Here is a 21,859-nt window from a genome sequence, read left to right on the forward strand (position 1 = left end):
CAAGTACAGTCTGCACCAGGATTCACATTCATTTTACTGTAGGTCCCTTTTCAGAACTTTGCTATTTTCCTGATTGTTATAATTAAGCTAATGAAAATTCTCTTCAGTCTTAGAACTATTGAGAAAGTTTCACAGGAAACTGTGCCTTTGAATAAACTGAAATTTTCCCTTGCTTAATCAGAAAGTTGTATTTTATATCTTTTGACTTAAACAAATGCCTGTGGATGAAGAATTTACCTTATCCACCATAGCCTATACAAACTGATGGTCCTCCTGTAGAACTTGGAACCTACTTACTTAAATTCTCAGTAGGCAAAGTACAGATTTAACCAGGGGAAGTAGCTGTAGATGTCTCTGAAGTCTGTAAGCGAAGAAATCCAGGGTACAATTTAGGCTTTTGGCTCAAGAGGAGCTTTTTCTCAAAGCTGTACTTGCAAATCCAAAGGCCAAACCTGTTTCCATCTAGCACCAAAACATTTGATTCCATCATGAGCAGCCTTCAGAAAGGCTTTCAAAGTGCAGTAAGGAGTAGCAGAGTTGCTCTCTAGGGGGTACTCTCCGTAAATGGCCCTGAAAGCTGCTTGCCTGCCACAAAAGAGGAACCCTGAAAAGCTAAGGGAAATACTCCTCCTGTCAGCACATGTCAATGTATTACCATCAGCTTATTAGGATTTTGCAAGGTAGTTGGTTTATGCAGGCCCCAGTAGTAATATACAGGAGACTCAGAAACTTACACCCTCCCACAGGAAGCAAGGACTCCCCTAGGATAGGTGAATGGGAATGGATTAATATTTTTTAATTTCAATCATAAATTTTCTCTGAATGGTAAGATGTCCCAGGAACTATAAATTAAAGTGTACGATTTAGTTATGCCAAAACGGAAGTGCTTTAGTTATCTCTCTCTCTCTCTCTCTCTCTCTCTCTCTCTCTCTATATATATATATATATCTGTATACACATATATCATATGTAAGTGGGTACACAGACTTCAGTTTGAAACTTGAATCACCTAACCAGTGTTTTTTAATTGTGTATGTGGTGCTGTTAGAATCCTGGCATCAGGGAAGAGTGCCATAATAAAATACAGGATGTTGATAATCTTGAAAGGCACTCCACACTGTTCTTCTAGAGCTACAGAGGTTTCTGACATGAGTGTCACTGATATTTAAGGAAGAATTACAGGGATAAAGGTACATCCTGGACTTCTTAGAGTCACTTGTGGCCCCACATGCAGCTTACCTCTGAGTCCAATGAAGATCTGATTAAGTACTGGGCCTGCCCACTGTGAAAAAACAGTCTGCTATCCCCCAGCTGCCATTCAGAATGTGAAATCCAGGATGTGACCTGTCAAGATGCGCCACTTCAGTATGTTGTTGCGATGCAGCTGTCACTGAGATATATAAGTCCCCAGAGAAAAACAGTCGAACTGTTTCCATAGGGGATGAATACAAATGCACAGCTTCAGTCATATTTGAATGTGACTTTTTCAAGGGGATGATCTATATTAAATATGCAGATAACTGGAAGTGACTCCAGTACATTTTCTTGTTGTTGATTGCCAAGCATTTTCCTTTCAGTACATATTTGAAAAGGATGAGAGACACTTGGAAATCATTCAGGTTTGAGATACAGTTGCTGTCCTCTTTCCTCAATGAGGGGGTAATTGATATAGATCCTTTGAGTATTTCAATGCAACAGCTGAAAAAAGAGGATTTTACAACATTTATTTAAAGACTTATTTGGTATTTATTTCTTGATATTTAGCTTTTTCCATCCAATCTTATCAATTTATAGCACTAGAACCAATTTTATTATATAATTTGAAATTTTCTCATTAATGCTAACAGAATCAGTGAATAAGATGAAAATTTCTTTAAAAAGGGGGAAAGAAAGTTATAGACTGGGTGAAATATACCAAAGTGCATTATATATATATATAAGAAAATATCACAGTAAAACTTCTTTGTGCAATTAATATTTACTAATTGAAAAAGACTAGGGATTCTGTAAGCATTTTTCCTGTAAGTAGTTAGAACTTGAGGCTCAAAAAGTGTACCCAAAAAAGCAGCAATAAAGTAAGTTGAGAGCCTAACTTCATATTAAAAGTTCCAGAAATGTAGGAACCAGAATAAAACTAGTCCTAATATATCTCATAATAAAAATGTTTTATCATAGGTCTGGTTTTAGCTGGGATTTTGTATATCTTCAGAATCAACAGCTTCTTTCTAATAGCAAAAGGAAAATGGAAAGCAAAAAGGAAAATGGGAGAAACATTTGATTCATCTAATACTATAAGTAAGAATCATTTTGATATTTCAAACTACTCTATTTTAACTTTCAGAATACATTGTTAACTATGTATTCTGAAACTTATGTAACTATGATACACCTGTGAGATGTGGAGATAGACATGTATATTCACATAGCCAGCTATATATGACTCTATATTAGTTATATATAGAGTTATAACTCTATATAACTAATATATATGTAATGATACTTAAAAGCATATCTATAATTTTTCTCTATCTTGTTAACTAGAAGAAAGTGTTCTCATATATAGTGATAATCTGCAACAGTTTGTCTCACTTATTTATCTCAGAAACTCTAAAATCTAATAATTCATTAATTTACTTAACAAGTATATTCATTCTTGCTATGTAAACGTTTTCAGTGGATAAGTGCTTATAATTTGTGTGTATATAAATTTAGAATTTGTATATTCCAGAACACCTAAAGCCATCACTGAACTATGAAATAACCTTAACACCTTCACACATGTAATTTCTTCATTGCACTGTGACAGATTTTTCCCCTGAACACCTATCATATTCCCCAGATGGCTTAGCCATCATCACTGGCAGATCATGAATAATATTTTAGGTTGAACAGATGTAAGCAATTTGTAATTTTTCCCCTTTCTAAACTAGCTTTGTTTTGATGAATCAACTGGAAATTGAAACTTATGTAGAACTTCAGTTTGTAAAGGAGCAGTGTTTTCCCACACAGGGATATATAGTCAGCTCTTAAATATAGACAAGAGGCAGAGCACAAGGAAACTGGCCATGGTGTGTGACAATATAAACTGTAATATATCATCATTTAGTATTATAATGTAGTTGCACTTTCTTTAGTCTATATAACCACATATAAAAATATTTAGATTTTTTGAAACCAAATTTCCATTAGGTAGCCTCTGTTTTTGTCTGATTAGAATATTCTTCAAGAGATCTCTGGAAATACAGAAAGTGCTGCTGAAAAAGAAGAGAAAAAGAAATGAACTGCTTTTCTGCAAGGATGTATTTATTCTGCTAAATTATATTTTATATAATTATACAAGTTATAATGGCACTTTTTACCTTAATACATTTGACTGAATTTGAGACTGGCAATTCAGGGTTCAATGAAACTCTTCACAAGCTACAAATTAGCTAAATGAGCTTTAAATAAAAAAATTAACAAAAAAGCAGATCTTGGTGGTATACACCTTTAGTCTCAGCTACTTAGAAGGCTGAAGCAGGACGACTATTTGAGATCAGGAGTGAGAGACCAACCTGAGCAACATAGTAAGATTCCATATCAAAAACACAGAACAAACAAAAAGAAGACAAAAATATCTACATGAAACATATTTAAATCCTACAATTAGAAAATGTTCATTTATTCATACAAGGATATGCCATTTGTAAACAATATAACTTTCTTTACAATAACCAATTGCCAAGCCTAAAAACCCATTTATGGAGTTTGTCACTAACCAGATGATTCTCTCAGTGGAAAGAGCAGTCATGGTGAGGATTGTCAGTTTTCTTTAAATTAGGGCCCGTGGGACCAATCTTAATCTCAACTGGTCTAGAGGAGATAACTGTGAATTATTGAGCATTTGGGAATTTGAAAATTTATATGCTGCAGAAAAATTTAATGACAAAATATGACTGGTTAAAAATGGCCATCCATAATGCTTTTCTTATTTCTATGTTCATCGCTTCATTGCAATACCATTGATTTAGAATGTTTAATGGTAATACAACAAAATACAGTTAGGCAAATTCATAGAATATCTTCAAAGCTTTTCTAACTCTTATCCTTTCTGAAAACATGAAATCTCATGCTCTTTTTTAATGACATTTAGAATTTCAAAGTAAGTTAACTAGTATGATTTTAATACAATCAAAACAACTATATGTTTATGCACTTCTGTTTCCATTCTACTTCAGAAATTCATGGTTTCCTTCTGGAGTAATAGACTGGTTAAAGATATTATTTTTCAAATTTCTCATTATTGTTGCCATTTTGAGGAGCTCTTTAAATGTGTTCTTCAATTTAATTAAGAAGCAGAAGGGATGGCTTACCTTGGCTCCTTTCTTCTCATAGATTCTGTCATTTAATATTGCTTAAACATATAAATCAGTTTCTGAATTCTTAATTTTGCTGTGATATGTAATTTTTGGGTTAAAATGAAAAGTTTTTTTTTTCATGTTTGTGTAAAATGGAGACTCTGGAAAGCTATTAGAAATCCTCCAAACTTTAAGAGCTTCTTAGTATTCAGTGTTAAGTTTCATTTATTCTTAATTTGAAACAATGGGTATTAAGACAGTAACTGACACATTTTAGAGATGTTTTATTAGTTAAACTACATCATTATAGATTCAATGTGGGATTTCCTAATATTTAATTTTTCTTTTTCATTATTTAAATGGGATTTATTCTGGAGTACTTTATTCCTTTTTGTGTATTTTTACTCCCCAGATTTATCTCTTGCTTTCTGCACCTTATGTGTATTTTGTATATTATGGAAGTTTATACAAGAAATTTGAGTCAGCATACAAAATAATATTACAGGAAAGTACTAACAGAGAGAAACAGATGGCCAAGAATATTATACACCATAGATTGCTTGTCTTCAAATATTTTTGCTCAAGAAGAACCAACCACCAAACAAGTGATTTGAGATTATTATGTAAATATTCCTCTTGAACAATAATAACAACAAAAAGCCACTTCAATTACATTTTCATTTTAAAGAAAGTTTTGTTCCCCCTTTTTAAGTTTATTGTTATGAAGTCTAAACTAATTATCTCCATCAACTTATATTCTTATTCAGAGTCTGAGGAAAAAACATTTGTGACTCTTGTTGAATTTCTATTGTACCAGTGTAGCTGAAAGAAAACAAATTGTTTGCAATAAATGGCTGTTTTTCATAGTACTCTAAATTTCTGTGAATTTCATGATTGCTATGCTAAGTCGAATTGTACAGTTCACATTCAAGATGGATAACTCATTATCATTTCTCCCTGCCTTTTCAAGTTTACCAAATTCAAAGAAAGTAGCTTTTTTTTTTTTTCAGTTCTTCATTTGTTTTACCAGATAATTTTAAGCCCTGGTTGTGTAATGCAGGCAATAATTCATTACTTTTTCAAAACAAAAATAAACTAAAACTCACTATTTGAGCACTAAATGGGCATGTGCATAGGTAGTCTACTTGAATTTTTTAAAAAGTAATCATCTCAACATGATATATTGTTTAATTTGTATAAATATATATATAGTCCTCTGAAATATTTTTTACATGGTAATTTGTAATTCCTTCAGCATTTTAGAAGTTAAGATATTTTATCCTAAATTTATAAATCAAGAATCTGAAAAACAGACACTAGAAAGACTAGCCAAGACACACAAGAAAAACAAGAGGCAGTGCTTACTTACACTCTGATAGCTGACCTTACTCTAAGGTCTAGGATTTTCCACTGTATCAAAACTTCCCAGTTATACAAGTAATAGGACCAATTTCACTCTTCTTTTAAATGTAACATTTGTACATGAAAGCAATGCTAAGAATCTTTCTGTATAGCTATCCTTAACTCAACTAGCAAAGATGCTTTGTCTTCCTTATTATGCTTATGTCTTCTCTTCAACAAAATTAGAGATAAGGGCAGAACAGGTTCAGCCTGGAAGTAAGGGGGGAGGGGGGAGAGGTGGGGGAGGGAGGCAAGGGGGAAAAATGACCCAAACAATGTACGCACATGTGAATAAATGAATAATAAATAAATAAATAAATAATGTTTAGCTTTCTCACTTTGAAGACTGTGATTTGCATAAGTTATGCATATAATTTATAGGTATAAATATTTACATGATTGACAGATGGATAATCTCCATTAAAATTGTTTTATATTCAATTCCTTTAGGGTTATACTTCCCTATTATGCAATTCTTGAATGTTTCAAACCACTTAATAATATTAAGATAATATAATTGAATCCAGGAATGTCATGTATAAATATTTAGTGTTACTGTTTTTTACATTGTTGATGTTAACAATTTTATTGATATACAGTTTATTCATTTAAATTGTGCACTTGTTATTTTTAGTTTACTGATAGAGTTGTTTAACCCTAATCACAATCAATTTTAGAATACTTTCCTCACCTAAAAGAAAGCCTATATCCACCAATACTTCTTCACCATTTCCTCTAAACCTTCAACTCCAGTTCTTGGCTACCAATAATTACCTTTCTGTTCTGGACATTTCATTTAAATAAAATCATATGTGTGTTATTTGGGAACAACTTTTCATTTACCATAATGTAAATGCTGATCAGTACTTCATTTTAATTGTCATATGATATTTCAGTGTAGGAATATAACACATTTTATTTGCCATCTCTGGTTGATAAAGATGTAGGTTGCATCCACTTTCAGGTCATTAATGATAATAACAATGTCAATATCTCTGTGCAAGTTTTTTGTGGATATCCAGATTTTCAGTTCTCTGTTGTTTTTTCAAAGAGGAAAATGAACAATAGAGATTAATTTTATTAAGTAAGTTTTCCAATAAGGAAAAAGTGAAAAATATTAACTGAGCTGTTTTCTGGATACAGCAGGGACATAGCCAAAGAGCAGATTGAGGGATAAAAGAGTTACTAACAGCAGACATGAAAGGTAGGGAGATTCTTACTAAACAAGCCTGATAGACTTCCTGCTAAGGACAGGTTAAAAACTTTGACATCGGAAGTGGGGAGGAGTAACTTGGTTTTATGTTAGTCATGGTCACGCATCAAGGGTAGGGTTATCATTATTGTAGTGGCTTAGCAGAGTATTGCTGAAACTGGACTCAGCCAGGATGGATATGGAAGGCCAATGTCGAGGCTTACTTGAGAAGAGGGTTCATAGAAACTTAATGCTTGGTCAAGAATTGTAATTATACACGTAGGAGTGCAATTGCTGCATCTTATAACAACTTTATGCTGAAACTTTTGAGAAATTCCTAGACTATTTTCCAAAGGAGCTTTATCATTTTACTTTCCCTCCAGCAATATGTGAAAGTTGCAGTTCTATTACATCCTCATCATCATGTGATATTTTGGGGGAGAGTGCTAGGGTTTGAACTCTAGGTCTTATGTCTGCTAGGCAGTCACTCTACTTCTTGAGTCACTCCACCAGCCCTGATCTGTGTTTGGTGTTTTCAAGACAGGGTCTGAGCCTGGCAACACATGACTTTTTATTTTATAACTATTCTAGTTGGCGTGAAGTAGTATTTCATTGCAGTGTTGACTTGCATTTGACTGATAGCTGATGGTGTCGAATGCCTTTTCATGTATGTATTCACTGTTAGGTCCCAATCCATGAGACTAGTGCATAGGGTGTGAACGATGTAACAGAAAAGCAAGAAATGAGGCAGAAGCAAAGTTTTACTCCCTTTCCAAGGGTGGAAAGGAATAGATACTAAGACATAACATCCCAGAATAATGTTAGAGCTGGATTTTATTAGCATTTGAAATGTAGAAGGAATACAGTGCTGATATTTTGTTTTCTTGGTTTAGCTAGCTGGTCCATGGAATCTCTGGAGTGGTCAGTTTCTTAGTATTTTGCTAAGGTCTTTTCTATGCTATCTTGAGGTCATATTCGTTGTCAGCAAGATGCAAGTGGGTTTCCACTTGAGATCAGAAAAACATTGCCTGAAAAACAAAGTAAAATAGCGTTCCTGTCAGACAAGATTTGGAGTTCTTTACAAAATGGAGTAAGTTAGGTGTATTTCAGTTGGGGCCTTACATTGGTCCTTTGTTTCTCTTTTTCTTTTTTTTTTTGAAAATTTGGGTTATTTGTCATTTTAATATTGATTTGTAAAAGTTATTTATCTCTTTCAGATACAGATCACAGATATGTAACTAACCAATATATTTTCCCACTTTGTGAGTTTTTCCCTTTTTTGTGATGATATGCAAAATGTTTCAATTTTAAGGAACTCTTTTTTTCTTTTGTTTCTTGAGTTTTTGTTTTCATATCTATGAAGATTTGGACAAAGAGTACAATTCTTTTTTCCTTTGTTTTTAAAAGAGTTTTAAGAGTTTAATCTCAAAATAGACTTTGTTTTATGGACCATGTAATTTTTGTTCCTGGTGTCATAAAGGGGCCCAAATTTATTCTTCCAACAATACATTTTAACTGAATAATATGAGACGCATCATTACAAGGCCAAGTCTTAAACAAATGCAACTTCTTATACAAGTACCTGATTTTGTAGTACTATTTTCATTTTTTTAGCTTTTCATTGCAAAGAATACTATGTTCCATAATATGATTGTCTTTTCAGCTCCAATTTGATTGTTTTATTTCTTCAGAGGAACATTATTTTCAAAAAACTTCTCTATACTAATCTTTTTTTCTGTCTTGTAACTATTTTATAATTGTATTTTATAAGTTAAGTGATTCTGCCCAAAAATATGTCAAATGTATCAGCATTGACCCTTAAAAGTGAAAAGGTAGGAAACTTAACATTGATTCTATTAGATTGGTATTTCATCAAATAGAGATTGATATGTGCAGTGGAAAATAGATTTTTATTAGTATTTTAGTTACTGAAAATATTGCATATGATCTTATATCCCTTAAAATTTCAGTGATACAAACTTAAAATTATTTCCTAATTAATTTTATGGAGAAGAATTACGGCCGTAGCATTTCCAATGTCAGACAGCTGTGCTGTGTAACTTGGATCTAAAGGCTTGCATCCCAGTGTCATTCTTTCATGGGGTTTTCCCTTAGCTGGGCTAACCTTCCTCCACTTACACGCTTATAGAAAGCCCTTTATTTGAGTGGTAAAGTGATGCCAAGGACAAGTCAACTGTGTAAATGGGCAGCACCTTCAGTGTCTGATCCTTTACGGCAGGAATGAAAATTCAGAACTGTGTTGAAATTGAACTTACTTCTTTATATGCTGTTAGTTTGATACTTGCTGGGAAAGATGTAAAGAACTAAGAGATTTTCTTTTGTGTGTCTTGATTTTATTTTGTCACTTGACTTTCAGAAGTCTGACATTTATCTGATATTAGTTTGTAACTTTGATAGTAAGAATTTTGCATTATTGAATGGCATTTAGATCGTATTTGTTGGCCCCTAGTCCTATTGAAACAGATTTCAGTACAACTCCCATCTGGAGGAAGTTAATGTAACCTATCTATAGATGTAAACTGGGCATCTCTACTTGTAAATAGGCCAAATGGAAATGAAATGAGACCATTAGGCCATTAGAAGAGCTGTTTCCACTTTGTTTTCATAGTAAAATTGACTTTTATTTGGAACTTGTCCTTTCATTGGCTGGGAAATATGAAAGAATAATCCTTAGGTTATTCATTGGAATAAATGTTAATATAAAAGAAAATGTGACAGGAATAAACACCTCTATCATTTTAATCTTCCATTACCTAACTGATTTTTACTAAACTTTTGGGTTACCTGCACTGCAATCCCTTGTTTTACCGACAAAAATAGAATTATTATTTATTTCTTCTCTATTTTCTTTAGATGATAATGTTAAAATGTTCTATGAATATGTAGTGGAACTATTGATCTCTTTCCAAATGATGTAAACAACTCATATCTAGAAATTTTTCAATTGTTTACTTAATATTAAATTTTCTTGTTCAAACCTTACAGTGCTATAGGTAAGGAGGAATGTGTTCTTTCTCTTTTCTGTTGTGAGTGGTTTGCTAGAGCGGTCTTAAAGTGGTTCACCAGAGCTAATCTGACCATCTCTTCCAACATGTATCCACTGACACTAGGTTGGTAGCTTAAAATGAGCAATTTGGGGAATATTTACACTACAGAAATTGTGAGTGCTGCAAATCAGTAGCCTCCCTCCTCCCTATCTGGTGTCTGCAGTTAAACTTTTACTAAGGTACAACTTCTTGGCTGAAAAAAATTTAGAAGTTATTTTATTTCCTGAGCTACCAATTCACTCTATATGAAACAGAGATCACATTATATATCATAGTACATATCACAAGATTTTCTGAATATCATGAACGCTAGGATAGTGAAATAGAATTGCTAATATCACCATGAGAGTCATTGCTCAGTAATAACATACGAGACAGTATAACCAATACAATATAAGCTGATCTAGGATTTTCTAACACTGTATCTACTGTCAACTTGGTGATATACACATATACATAGGCACATAAAAAGAAGAGAGGTGATATTCAGAACTAAGGGTGAGTTTTTTTCTCTATGGCAGACACCAAAAGACAAACGTAATTACTAGATATAAAACAGAGATTATTCAACAGAATTATTTATTCTCATCTTTCCTATATATAGATTACTGCACCTTTCTTATTTTGTGAGTCCTGTATGCGTCTGGTGAATTAATCCTCTAAAGTTTGATAAAACACTGTCTGTATTATATGAAGGGCCACCCCAGAAAATATTTCCTTTTTTTATCTCCTACTTAATACAGAGCTCTGCAAACAAAGAGCACATAAAATGAATATTGACCAACAAGTTATAAATTTCTGCTTTCATTTTAATGACACTTCAAAATATTTTAAGATACATTATTCAAATCTGCATGGAAATTCTTACCCTTTGATATAGTGTCACTGCCTTTGGCATTTGCAATGTGGTTAAGTAAATTACATACTGAAACCACAAAACTCATTTTCTCACTTCAAACAATTTTTAGTGTACACTGGGAAAATTGGGTATTGTATATTGGTCAGATCTTATTTAATTTTGAAATTAAACATTCATATGTAAATCACACAACTATTTACACTGGCCTACTAATCACCACAGTGCTGTACAGATCTTTATTTGTCTACCCAGTAGACTCCATTCCAAGCTGAATGCTCTAGAGAAGTTGAAGAATCCAAGTCCTAGTTAGCTAGATAAATGCAGCCTTAAATTCTAGTCCTATCACCTACAATCTCTAGGACCTTAAGTTGCTCATGTAATGAGTGTCCTCCTCTGTGAAATAACAATGTCTATTTTGGTGCTGATAAATTAAAAAAATATATAAATCATTTAATGTTATCTCTGGACCTTTATAAACACTTAATAAGTTGTTATTATCATCACTACCTTTTAATAAATTGTGTATCTGTTTACCTCTGGGTCTACTCTTCACTTGTCAAATGACATTAAATATGCCTCTCTGCCACCTTGTTTCCTCACATTAGAAGAAAATTTGAGATCTATGCCTTCTTGCCTCTCCAACATAATGTAAGGATTAATTCATGGTGGATGAATTTACTTTTAGTGACTACATTGGTGGCACTTCCATTTTCCTTTAAAGAATTTACTGTCAACCCATCTTTTTTGATGCCACATAAGCCATTTCATAATCTTTCAAAGTGTCATGAATTTTCCAAAATAATTTCAAAATGATATTAAGTTTTAAACACCTTTAAAAAATTAATTAATGCTATATAGTATACTGTAAAGCAATGAAAAGGCAATTACTATAACAGGTTAGAAGAATTTATTAAGTAGTTTCTTGGCTTTTCAATATATAACAAACTTAACAAAGGTAAAAGAACAGAACATTGAGGTACAAGCAAAATGAAAATAAGTCTGTTTTATGGCAAAAGAAAACTTTCAAAGCACAATAGAATTTTATAGATAGAGGAAACCCCAAGCAAACTATAGAATGAAATGTTGGTTTCTCAGGAAACATGTGTTGAGGTTAAATGATATGACCACAAATTTTCCAGGCAACATATAGTGTTAAAAGAAGTTTTCAGGAGAAAAATGGTTTTGTGTGTAGAATTGGAGAAAGTGTTCTTTTGGAATATGTTGAGTGCTCACTAATGTCATTTACCATGTGTGAGGCTGTTAGTTATATTCTTTCATGTTTACTCTCTGTTTTATATAGTCATAATGATTTCCTTCATAACTAATTGCATTCCAAAAAGTGAAGCAGCTTTTCCAAGAACTAATAAGCAATATATAGATTTGAACCCATATTTGTAGTGTGCTGCTTTGGCAAGTGGAAACATTCTAAGTTCTGAGTTTGTTTAAAGTAAGAACTGGGGTTATGTGTTGGAACAAAGGTTCCATGGCGGGAGTAGTGAGATCTATGGAGGCTATTACAAATGGTCAATTTATACATAATATTCAGAGAAAAATTTTTACACAACAGGAAAGACATAATATTAAAGCAAAAGAGAAAGGAGGGAGAGATGAAAGAAGGAAAGGAGCAAAGGAAGAAAATCAATTCAAACTAGTTTAGTTGAAAAATATCCTGTATATGTCTAAGGACAACTGTAATACATTGAGATGTAAATGAGCTGGAACATCAAACGGATGCAGCTTGCCTTATAATGTTTATTTCTGTGTGTTTGGGTTATAGGTCAGATGTCTTGTTTTTCTTCCCTATACATTCCTCTTTTCTTCAAAATATCTATAGACATGAGGAGCCTACATTAATTTTATAGTCCCCCAAATTAGTTTACATAAAAATACATATAGGCAAGCTAGAACACTTGCTGAATTGAAAACATCGCTAAATTTTAAACTATATTTCAATACATGTAAGTTTGAGATAAAAATTAGAATTCATTATACTGAATTACATTATAAATTTCATTATTTTATAAATGTACTATTCTACTTGCTTTGATAAACTTCATAAAATTATAGCTTCTACATGTCAGTTTGTATATAAGTAGACAATTTCAAGTATAGGTTTTAAAACTTTGCTCAGGGCTAAGGCTTGCAAAGTTGACAGCTCTTGTCTAAATGATCATGCTAACAGAATTAAAAAATAATATCTTTTCTTGTCCTTTTCAAATGTGTAATTTGTTCATGGTTAAAAACTGCATCTCAATAATATCAATCGGTCTATAAAACTTTGAGCATAGCAATGAATTTATAGTAGTTTGTACCAACTCTATTTGTTTTATCTTTTGTTCTATTTAGTTTCACAGAAATGTTATTACTTGTGGCCTTCACTCTTGACCTTCTTTACATTTTTCTTAGCTTATCTTTACATGTCAATGACATTTATTAAGATCTACTTTTCAATGATGCTTTTTAGAAATCAATAGGACAAGTGGTACATTTTTTGTTTCCCCAAAAATATCCTGACAAGTGGATAGTTTATTTTTTCTTTGAAATTATTCAAGTGGTTGTAATCCAAACTTCACAAAACGTACTTTCTTCTCCTGCTAGAACTTCAGAAGCTACATTAATTAATCTATTAGGTTAACTGCAGAAATAATTGAGCAGAACTACAACAAGATGATATAAGGTACTTTTTATGGTTGGAATTTTGTTTTCAAAGCACTATCCTGACACCTTCAATAATTTTGTATGTGTTTTCTCAAGGGTACCATGGATCAAAAAAGGTTGAGTAACTGCATATCTCTGACACTGTTTTGAATCATTTGGGTGAATATGCATTCTTTCATCATTTCTTACGGACATTGCATGAATTGTTAGCTAACAATTCATATTGCATGTAGAAGTTGCTTTGGTATTTGAATTTGTTCAACCATAGTTACAAGGTCTTCCAGAATTAAGAGATGGAGAGCATTTATTGACAAGACCTTGGAGTCCCATACAAGTAATAAAGCACAATATTATTTCCTTCTACTAATGTTAGCCTTTCTTTAAAAATAATTCAGCATGAACTTCACACTGCCATATTTTCCAAATCATTGACATTCTCTCATGGAAATACACATTTTTTGACTGAGGTTGAAATTGCTTCACCTAATTTAGAAATTTATAAATAAAATAATTTTAACTAATCAATTTCATCATCTGGCCTTTTTAAATAACACAGATCATACTCACAAAACTTTTCTATATTAATTCATGTTAGCAGTACCTACTTTCTTAGAGTGCAGAGACTTTCTGGCAGTAGTCTCTTCAAAGTCTTCAAACTGGAATTTGACTAAGCTTCTTGCATGCAATCACTGTTTGTGCCTCTGTCAGGATATTAACAATATACAGGATATCATGATTTTACTCGTTTTAGCTACTTTTGAATTATGAGAAAATTTTCAGCTATTCCTCTGTGAAAATTACTTATAGATCTTCTTTACTGAGAAGAGATTTGCTCAAAACTATTCTGATAATACAAGCTTCATAATACATTTTACATAGTTCAAACCATTTACTCCATGGCATTCATGAAATGAGAGAAACAGAAAATGTGCAAAACTGTGGGGTTGGATGCCTACCTAGCACAGAGAAAGCCCAGCACCAAAACAGAAAGTAAGCAAAAAAAAAGGTTAATTTTCACTGCAATAAAGAGAGATATGAAGGAAAAAAATAGAATCACAATGGCTAAGTATACTTTCCGTGTGATCTTTCTGCTGAGGTTTGGAACTACAGTATTTCTATAATCAACTGAAGTAAAATAACATTTTAGGGTTTTTTTTAATACAATGCAAAAATGTATTTGATTTCCTTTGCAAAGATTCATAAAAACTTTTTTAGCTGGGCATGGTGGCCAACGTCTGTAATTCCAGGTACCCAGGAAGTGGAGCAGAGGAAGATTTTGGTTTAGTCCAACCCAGGTAAAAAGTCTGTGAGACTCCCATCTCAAACTAAAAACCTGGCCATGGTGGTACATGCCTATCATTGCAGTTATGAGGGAAGTTTAAATAGGAGGACTGCAGTATAGGCCAGCCTGGGCCTAAATAGGAAACCTGATCTAAAAAGTAACTAGAAGCCCAAAGCGCTGCGGTCATGACTTAAGTGGTACATTGCCTGCCTAGCAAGCAGAAACAAGGCCCTGAGAGAAAAAGAAAAGAATATGATATAAAATCAAAGGCAAATATATTTAATATAGCAATGTTCACAATATACCATAATCTTTACTTTACATTTGAATGGCTGGATATATATTCCACCAAATTAAAGGCAGTAGGGAAATTTTTAAAAAATTGTTTGTTGTATTTATAATAAGACAACTTTTAAAGTAAAAGAAATCTATACTCTTCCCCTTTTAGCTATTTTAATATCAGGTCATTGTTTTTAAGAAAATGAATATGTCAAGAAGTATTGGAAACCCCCTGTACTCCAGAGGTAATGCTTAACTTGGGAGTTTGCATGCTTTTCAGGCCAACAAAATTTAGCAACGATAGAATTAAACACGTTGAAGTATTTTATTGCCTTTGTAAATGAGTACTATGAAATACTTATCAGCACTGAAATACATTTTACCTATTTAACGAGAGGTTAAAATGCATAAGCAGTGAACTATTTATCAATTATTCTATTTGTGATTTTTGTTGCTGATATTGTTCTTGTGTTAGTTGAGGTAATATTTTTAGCCTGCCTTTTTTCCATCCATCCTTCCTTCCTTCCTTCCTTTATTCTCTTTTTGGTGGTAGTAAGGATTGGACCCAGGGCCTCATGATGCTAGGCAAGCACTTCACCACTTGAGCCAGGCATCCAGTCATTTAGATTATATATATATATTTTTTTCTTGAGGTAGGATCTTACTAACTTTGCCTGTGCACAAAGTTAGTTTTAGTGAGATTCTACAGTAATAATAACTCATATTCTAGGCCCTCTGGCTATTTATATGATCTCATGAATAAGCAAGAAAATAAATGTTAAAGAAAACCTAAAAGCATAAAATTTTCTAAGTACTTAAAATAGCTTTTTTAGTAATATTTCAAAATATTTGTCATAGAGATACAATTAAATTTTCTACATAGTGTGCTTGCTGCAGGGTATGTTTTGTGTTTCTCTAAATTCTTCTGTTTTTTTTTTTTTCTTCTTCTAGTTACTGGCTGACAAACAAAGTCCCCATCAAAAGACCAAGCACAGGTCTCCTCATGTATACACTTGCCACGAGATTCTGTGATGAAATTCATCTGTATGGATTCTGGCCATTCCCCAAGGATTTGAATGGAAAGCCTGTCAAATATCATTACTACGATGACTTAAAATATAGGTACTTTTCCAATGCAGGTCCTCACAGAATGCCATTAGAATTCAAAACATTAAATGTGCTGCATAATAGAGGAGCTCTAAAACTGACCACAGGGAAGTGTACAAAGCAATAAAGCACATTTTGAAACATAAACACTGAATATAATGTCTTTTCTGAAGATGCTTCTGCAGATTTGAAAATTGGATCCAAAATAAGGCTGTATCAGTATTCACCAATTAACTGAAAGATTGATAAAGGAAATTCATGTGAAATCCACTACCAGCTGATGAAATACCTGCAAAGTGCTCTAACAATTCAATATTTCTGACTTCAAGGGTCCTAGTAAGTGCCACTTCCACTAAGAATACAGTTTGAATGTATAATCAGTAGTGTTTACAAGATCCAATAATGCACTCATCATTAATTAACAAAGCAAATGTATTCATCACTGTCGGGCTGCCACTGCAATGCCAAGCACACTGGAAGAGGAACGCGGTAATACAACTCAGCCCTTGGGAAATTAAATCATCCTTGTCAGCAGAAATCAACATGGAAACAGTTTGAGCAGTGAAATCCATAAGATTAAATAACTCAAGTAAATGCCTTCAGTCAGGACTCTGAGTCTGATCATGTATTTCATGTTTTTATTTATGATTTTGCTTGTCTTCTGGAATCTCTTTTGGATTGGGTTATTGGGGTGCTTAGAAATCTTTTTTGTGGTACAGAAATGGGAAATATATATGAATGAGAAAAATAAAATGTCAAGTAATCTTTTCTAAAGTTCTTATATTTTTAAAAGCAATCACACCAAAATTTTTAAGTTTTATTCTGCACAACTCTAAACCTCCAGATTATTTTCCAGTGGTGTAGAAGGTACCAGTCAAAGTATACCACTCAGTAATAGTGAACCATTCTAAAGAAGAGATATTCCATGTCTTCTAAGGTGATAAAATTAGCAGAAAATCGCACTTTTGGTACCAAAGATTATATTCATGTTTCTACGCAACAAACCATTTTCCTTTCATCAAAAGAGATCATTATTAACATGAATATATTATTATGCTACTAATGTGCAACTGGTCTCTAAATTTTTTTAAATTTCCAAACTCAAACTTTATTTTTATTTTATACCTTTTACACTTCATAATAATTTTTTATGGAAGCATTTTGCCCTTTAGATTAAATGTTTGATGGATATAGCTGGAATGTGACCTCTACTTCTTCAATATTCCCCTTGTTATCAAATATAAAGATGAGCATGGTCTTTATATCATTGTTAAATTTCTTAGTGCAAAAAACCCATGATTACTGGAGTGTTATTTTCATAATGGATGTGGTTAATTTTAAAAGGTTTAACAATGAAATTGTGTGTCAGTATTTTGGACTTAATGTGAATTCAATTGACCAACATTTTTCTGTAGTTAAATTTGGTCATATTATCACTGAATGTGTTTGTGGAGAAACATGAAATTATTCATAAAGTAATTTAAAAGAATTTAATATATAGCAGAAATTACAGAATATCAGTAGGACAGTTTTCTGATAACTTATATTACAGTGGTAGGTGACTCTGAGGGCAAATTGCTTCTTTTGAAAGCAGAAGCACTGTGTTCTCACTTCCTCTTTGGCCTGAAACAAGTTATATGACTTCTTGTTTCTTGGGGACAGAAATATGAGGAAAGAAGAAATAGTACAAAGAATAACTATGTTTGTTTCTAAGTGAGGACAGTCTGAGAAATGAATGAAAAGCACGGAGAATAATATGATGCATGTGTTTATGTGTTCATGGAAAAGGGTAATCACAGTAGTATAGTCATCAATATTTTACAATATTTTAATAATATGTGGTATTATTTTTTAAAATATAGTAGAACATTGGAATAGAGAAGACAATAATTTCTGTGAATTCATGTATCTCTAAAGAAAGCAAAATAGAATTCATATGGGAGATTCATAGCTAAAGATGAATACAACTTAATGTAATTTTATCATTAAGTTTCTTATCTATTGGACATTTTAAAAGAATTAGATACATGTTTTGAATAAAAAGTTGAAAAGTTTGATTTACCCAAAAAAAAGAAAAGCAGGTGATGTCTGACATCTGAGTTTGGACTATTTTCTGATCAGTTGTTTTAGTAGCCTTAAACATGAATTCAATAGAAATCTAGAAGTCATAAGTAAATTTTTACAGGTAAAATCCAACATATGTCTTATAAAGCAGAGCAAGGTACCTTGCCACTTTTACTGAATTTTAAGCAACTGTATTTAAACAATTTTCAGGCCACAGCAAACACATCTCAGCCATCCACTATTCTGTATTGATGTTTTTCTCATAGATGCATTGGGTAGTGCCTTTTTAGCGTCTTCACATTGCTTTTTTACCCTGCGCTTTGTGTTCTCAAAATACTGCCCAGTTCTGAAAATGTTCACCTAAAAAGGGCTTCAGATTTGACAGAAACTATTTTTGTTCATCTCAGGGAACTTTCAATACTTAAGAATGAATTCAATTAAAGATATTTAGTGTTCAAAGAAGACAATTGTACCAGATCATTTCATTCTCCAATATGTACCTTTCTATCTGTTCTCCCCCTTCGATATCTACCAGGGCCTTCTTCTAAGAATAGAGCAAGGAGATCATTGAAGGCTAAAAGCAAGCATATGAAAAAAGGGTTGAGATTTAACTAACAAGGGGGCATAAGGGATGATAACAAAATCAAATCATAAGTACATACTTGATGTATCTGGGATTCTTTTCTCTTGAAAAATCATATGTTTGCAGCTTTAATTTTTTATTTGTTTTTCATGATTTTACCCTGGCAATGCTCAGGCAGCTGACTGTGAAGTATTCCTGTTCTTTAGGTAACATGCTTGTTACTGTGCTGTTGAATAGACCATGGAAACATTTTCATCATTATTACTCAGCCTGTTCTATGATTAATATTAAGTTGCTGAAATAAAAACTGCATCAGTAATAAATTTTCAGGGCAAATCTAAGGATTCGGCCCAGAAGACTGATGAAACTACTGTGGAAGTTTTTCTCACTGAAAGAGGGTGCTGGGTATTCAAGTGTCTACATGTGTTGTATATCATATGACTTGTATATCAGTTGTTAATGACAATTTCACATAGATGCTTACAGAGGTGATTTACTTAAAAATGCTAGAAGTAGTGTAACTAGTTATTCAGCTACTACGCAAAACAAGGGTAAATGAAGTAATTTATTTCTAATTCAGCCAGTTAGTCATAATGCACATATTGTGGTATTTGGTTCATTAAAGAGTTATTTTAATGTGGTTATTGTAAGGACTATAATTGTGAAAGGGGTGTGGGAAAAGTTATGTATAGTTAGTTGTTATCTCTACAAGTTAGGACATTTCCCCATCACACATTATCAATACACCAATGTTTTGCAAATCGAGTGAGGGTTCTTGTAAGTATTCGATAAAAGAAAATCCAAATAAAGCCCACCTAGAAATAGATATTTTATTATATATGTGCTATAGATATATCTATATAGTACAAATAGACATGTGTGATGCATATATACAATGTTATATATGTGCATTTGTGTGTATACATACCAAGTCTGAAATATGTACACACTAGGTTTGTATTATCTTACGTCTTCAGGGTCTGCACTGTGAATTACTCTGGAGATAAATAAGACCACTTTAGAATGAAGAAGTTCTTCTGAGACTTCAGTTACTAATCTGCTTTAAGAGAAATCTGCTTTATAATGAATTCTATGTTGTCCATACCTAGATTTACAATAACAGACTAGTATTTCTGAATATTTCAAAAAATAAAGAAGAAAAGGAAAATGAAAAAAAATGTCTTCAAGCTGGCAATGTATTAAAATTGCAGTTTTCAGATTGCAGCTCCAGGCCTTGTGTATCTCATTTAAGTGGCACCGTTTAGCAAATACTGTTTGTTTGTGTTGGTAAAAGCACAAATACTTCAAATGTATATAGCAGGAAAAAAGAGTTTACAGACATAGAATTGCTGCACAGGATAATTGCTACTGAGTATTTCTTATACCGTTTGTGGAATCAGAAGATGAGGTTTAGTCTGTCAGGTTCATTCTGTTCAACACTGTTCTCCTATTGTTTGTGTATAGCAGTTGGGTATTATTGTTTTATCATTTGTGAAATTGTAAAATAAATTAAATCACTTGTTCTTTTTTCAATTTTTCTCTTATCTCTTTTATCCATGCCCTCAGTTTCACTTTCTACATCATGTGATTGTATAGAGTAAGTTTTTGTTACCTCTTTGGTGTTCCCTATGCCTCAGCACCAGTCATTGACAACTAGACTAAACATTTATTTTCGTATGTGAATGGGGATACAAGCAGTGTCAATACCCCCACGAACATCTTGAAATCCTTAACAGTATTCCACATGGTTGTGGTTTTGAAAATGGAGCATTGCATAAGCGACAGTCATTTATATCTAATTTAGACGCCCACTGACTGAAGTAACTGAGACATTGAAACTCCACAGCTGAAGTAACTACTTACCTACTGCCTGCTCTTGAGCTGCCCATTAGTTTGTGAGTTCATCTGCAAACTGCTGCTGTTTGCAGTGAGTTCCAGGAAATTATTCTGAAATACTATATACTTAATTTTTTTCCCATGGCTCCCTGTAACTTCTAGATCTGTTTTAAGACACTGAACTGTTTTCTGGAGAATATTTTAGCTGTAGTTTCACAAGGACACTATCAGCATTCTATAAGTGAGAAACATTTTCTTGAAGCTATTAAGAAATCATTAACAATGGTTAATGAACTTGTGTTATTTATATTTGTGTGATTAAATTTACATATAATCACACCTCCTCATACAGAACCCCAATTTTTAATGTTACAGAAAAACTTACAGAATTTAAAATGAGTATGGATTTTGGTGACTTTAGAATCCATTTTCCAGGCTGGGCACAGTGCTTCATTTCTGTAATCCCAGCTATGTAGTAGGTGGAAATGGAAACGATTGCAGTTACAGGCCAGCCCTGGCAAAAAAAAAAAAAAAAAGCAAAATAAGTTAATAAGTTAGTGAGACCCAATCTCAACCAATAAACCTAGAAAAATCCAAGACCATACCTGAAAGATAACTAAAGCAAAAAGGGAGCATGGCTCAAGTGGCAGAGCTCTTTCAAGTCACAGTACCTTCAAAAATAAAAAGCATCACCTTTCTAAGAGGCAATGTTAAAGATAGTTTATTTCTACTGTCAAAAATATTATTTACAATATTTATTATTTTAAATGGATTTAAGTGTGTTCTTGTCCAAAATCATGGCTAAATTTCCTGTGAAATTAGTACATTAGTACATTGTTATTCAACATGCTTTGCAAGAAAATGATTTGTCCTCACTCACACAATTCTGAAGTGCTCTCAGGAATTAACAAGACACTAGTACAAGCTCTGAGAGGTGGAAAATAAAAACAAATTTAAATTTCCAGCAAAGAATGTCCAAATGTATTCAATTGTTATACCTTTAGTACTGGTTTTAAAAAGTGACATAATTCATGATTTTTATAAGCTTTTTCACAGAATTAAGAAGTGGAGCCAGGCCTGTGATTCACACCTGTAATCTTTACTTGCAAGATGCAGATTTGGAGGATGGAGGTTCAAGGGCAGCTCAGGCCAAAAAGTTAGCAAAAGCCCATCTCCACCAATGAAAAGCCAGG

General features: G+C 32.8%; 1 protein-coding gene across 1 annotated transcript in view; it reads left to right on the forward strand.

The window, feature by feature from the left end:
* Positions 1 to 20,363, forward strand: part of St8sia4 (ST8 alpha-N-acetyl-neuraminide alpha-2,8-sialyltransferase 4) — a 99,559-nt gene extending 79,196 nt beyond the window's left edge. Inside the window, exon 5 of the mRNA XM_074077033.1 lies at positions 16,028 to 20,363. Within this exon, the coding sequence (XP_073933134.1) occupies positions 16,028 to 16,310 (283 nt within the window). The 3' untranslated portion in view covers positions 16,311 to 20,363. The remainder of the gene's footprint in view (positions 1 to 16,027) is intronic.
* Positions 20,364 to 21,859: the final 1,496 nt, after the last annotated feature.

The sequence above is a fragment of the Castor canadensis genome, chromosome 6 (assembly GCF_047511655.1).
Source record: "Castor canadensis chromosome 6, mCasCan1.hap1v2, whole genome shotgun sequence".
NCBI lineage: Eukaryota > Metazoa > Chordata > Mammalia > Rodentia > Castoridae > Castor > Castor canadensis.